The sequence below is a fragment of the Rhamphochromis sp. 'chilingali' genome (assembly GCF_963969265.1).
Source record: "Rhamphochromis sp. 'chilingali' genome assembly, chromosome: 10".
NCBI lineage: Eukaryota > Metazoa > Chordata > Actinopteri > Cichliformes > Cichlidae > Rhamphochromis > Rhamphochromis sp. 'chilingali'.
In genome coordinates, this window is record NC_137937.1 from 88,670 (window position 1) to 91,981 (window position 3,312).

At 44.9% G+C, this 3,312-nt stretch overlaps 1 protein-coding gene across 1 annotated transcript; it reads right to left on the reverse strand.

Annotated features, from left to right (window-relative positions):
- Positions 1-265: 265 nt before the first annotated feature.
- On the reverse strand, positions 266-2,110 carry LOC308404350 (uncharacterized protein). The gene has a single exon (XM_080894379.1). It carries the CDS (start codon positions 1,886-1,888, stop codon positions 392-394), a length of 1,497 nt encoding a protein of 498 aa, XP_080750505.1. The 5' UTR covers positions 1,889-2,110; the 3' UTR covers positions 266-391.
- Positions 2,111-3,312: the final 1,202 nt, after the last annotated feature.

The following is a 3,312-nucleotide window of genomic DNA, read 5'->3' on the forward strand; positions in this document are numbered from 1 at the left end:
AAAGTTGGAATCATAAAAGTTTCAGATACATGTGGACATTGACAACTACAGAGCAATATGACGTAAATTAAACATCCTTTCAGTGTTCCAACATAAAATCTATAGATAGATAGATAGATAGGTAGGTATATATACCTAAGCCTCCCCAAACTACGTTCACCATGCTACCAAAGTCAACAGAACACAGAACCAAAGCTATAGTGGGTCACATATCACTCTGCCTAACTACTGATAAGACGTCAAATTATGTCCATTAAAGAATCACTTTTTTTTTTTTTAACAGAAGGGCCATCTTCTTCTTTTATGGTTAACTTTTTTGTGTTGTTAATATGTTGAAAACACACTAAAATTCAATTTTCAAAGTGTGTTTTTGATTTTTTTTTTAAAAAGATCACCTTTTCCCAAATCTGATTAATTTACTAAGAACATTTTTCTTCCCTGAACTTTTTGTTTCAGCCACTCTCTTCTTCATCTCTGTCAGTTTCCGGACCTTCTCTGTGTCTCCTTTCTCCGTCATCTTCTTAATCAGGTCATCCAATTGACCAATAGTGGACGCTGTGTCAGTTTTCAGAGCGATCTGCTCCAGTCTGACAAGATGTTGGAAGGACTCGTCCAGTAACTGTGACTTCTCTGCTGTCAGTTTTTTCATTTCTTCTGCAAGACGGTCAAAAAGGGTTTGCTTGTTTTGGCCTTCGGTTTTATTCATTTCATACTTCATCTTCATTTCTTCATCAGTCTTTGTAACGTACCTTGTCTTGGACACAAAGATCCACTCATCTTTCACATGAGATGATGCTGGACACTTCCTGGTGCATGAAGTGCAGTGGCCTATGTGCATGACCTGACAGTCTGTAGGATACCAGGCAATTGTGCAATCAGGATAGTGGCAGTTCTCCTCACAGACTGTGCAGCGGACAGCTCCTTCATAAAAACCTAAGCCCCAAATGCCACCACTGATGGGTTCTTTGTCTTTGTAAGATACTGGAACATTTACAGTAAACCTTTGATTATTCTCCATCTCCTTTTTATACTCTTTCAGAACTTTTTCTGTCTCAACGATTTCTTTCTGTTTTGCTTCAATGAAATCGATTCTGTCCTTCAGGTTTTGGAAGCAGGCTTTCAGTCTGATTTGTGAATTCAACACTTCGACTGTTGTCTTCAGTTTCTGAGGATGGGTATTTTCCAGAAAGACTTTGAATTGACTCATTCCCCTCTCTGTTACCCTCCATGCTGTTTCCAAACCAAACTCATTTTCCTCTGTAATTTCTGTGTTCAGGCAGTTATTAAACAGGAAATGAACAGGCTGGTCCTTCTCATTTTTGGCACATTTAATGTTTGCAGTTTCAAAAGCCCCAAGAACATTGTTAGCTGGCATTCCATCTGAGTGTGTGATCAAAGCTACGATGTTTTTCTCCACATCTTTTCCAAATAGAGACATCACTGAATCAAAGATGTACTTCTGTCGCTCACTCACTCGATTTAAAGCTGCCTTCATCACCAGACCCACTGCATGAACTTCATCAACTCCACCCTCTGATTGAAACAACTGAAATAATCTTTGAATGACGATGTCATCTTTTTCAGCCCCTCTGGTGTCTCCATATCCAGGAGTATCGATGATGGTCAGAGAGTAGGGCAGAGTTTCATCTTCAAAACCAAAGATCTCATACACAATCACATCTGATGTCTGACTTTCTGCCTGACTTCTTTTCTCATCCTCTACAATCTGAAACCAGAGTCTATTGTGACACTTTACTCCCATGGTGTAGTTTACCATTGAGTTGATCAGAGTAGATTTTCCTGCTCCTGTTTCACCAACAAGTAAGATGTTTTTATTTGCCTTGTTTAGGTTTTTTGTACCAACAGTCTTTTTAGTCAAAGAACCCATCTTGGTTTCACTTGGTCTCAGCTGGTAGACAGCAGGAGGTGCTGAACGGATCTTAACACTTTTGGAGACGATGTCTTTGTATTTGGGGGCGATATTGATCCTAAAAGACAAAAGTAAAACATTTCTTGTTCATGTTTACACTTTCAAAAAATATTATAAGTAACATTTCTATCTGCATTGAGAGACCAAGATTATGGAGATTCCATTTTGAGCCTTTGTTTGCAACTTAGTATTATATCTGTTATGACCCAGGGTCATTATTTGTGGTACGGGGTTGTTATTGTTTGTATTTGTATTCAGCGATGCTTGTTTCCAGGTGGAGGCCGCCCATTGGTGGAGGAAGGAAAGAGGCCAGCTACAAAAGGGGTTGGACTGGGCCGGTGAGGAGACTTTTCCTGGTTCCCCGTGAGCTGTGTGGCTGGGGACCGTCGTGGCGTGTGACTGCACGGGGCTGCAATATTAATGTTGAAAAAGGGTTGTACCTGGGCTTGGTAGCTGTAGGGGAGGGAAGCCGTTTTCTTTTATTCCCCTCTTTTTTCCTGTTTCGGGTAGGGAGACAGGTTAGAGAATTGTATTTTGTTTTGGAATCGTGGGAGGTAAGTTAGCTCTGTTTTTCTTTCTAGTGTGTTTTGTTTGTTGTTTTGGCATCGCCCACCCTGAAGCTCGCTACCTGTTCAGTGAATAAATTAACCAAACTCGTCATTCTGCCGTGGTGTGTTTTTTTGTTTGTCGTTATTATGTATCGGGTTTATTTTTTGTTGTGTTGCACCCCGGCTTTGGGCCGGTGTGTAACATAAATGGGGGCTCGTCCGTTTGAGGGATTTCGGGTTCGTTTGTGTGTTGTGGGGCTCGTGTGGGTGTGTGGGGTTGTTTTTTGTGTGTTTGGGGGTTGTTGGTGTGGGTGGCCGCGGATGGAGTTCGATGTGGACAAGTTTGCCGAGGCGCCTTCCTTGCAGCAGTTGGGTCGGTGTCGGAGGGAGGATTTGTTGCTTATTGCGGGCCGTTTTGATGTGCGAGCGCCGGCGGGGGTAAAGAAGGACGATTTGCGGCAGCTTGTCGCGGTGGCTTTGAGCGAGCGGGGTTTATTGTCGGGCGTGCCGCTTGTTGGTGGACCGGGCGGGGCGGTTGTGGAGCCGTTGGCTCCGGTGTCTGTTCCTCCTGTGGCCACCCCCCTCTGTGGCTCCTCCGGCTCCGGTGGTGGGGTCGTCGGCGGAGGAGCTCCAGTTGTTGCTCCGCATTAAGGAGGTGGAGTTGAGTAGTCACCGGTTGGAGGTAGAAGCGATGCATCTGAGGGTGAGGGCGTTGGAGTTGGAGCGTGGACCTCCGCCGCGTGCCCCTGACTCTACGCCGCGTGCCCCTGTCTCTACGCCGCCCACGTCTGCGCCCTCTGTGCTCCCTGCGCCGCCGGCGCCTGGTCCCGCCCC

Coding starts and splice junctions, on each gene's coding strand:
- LOC308404350 (XM_080894379.1), bottom strand. CDS start 1,888: ATGGGTTCTTTGACTAAAAAGACTGTTGGTACAAAAAACCTAAACAAG.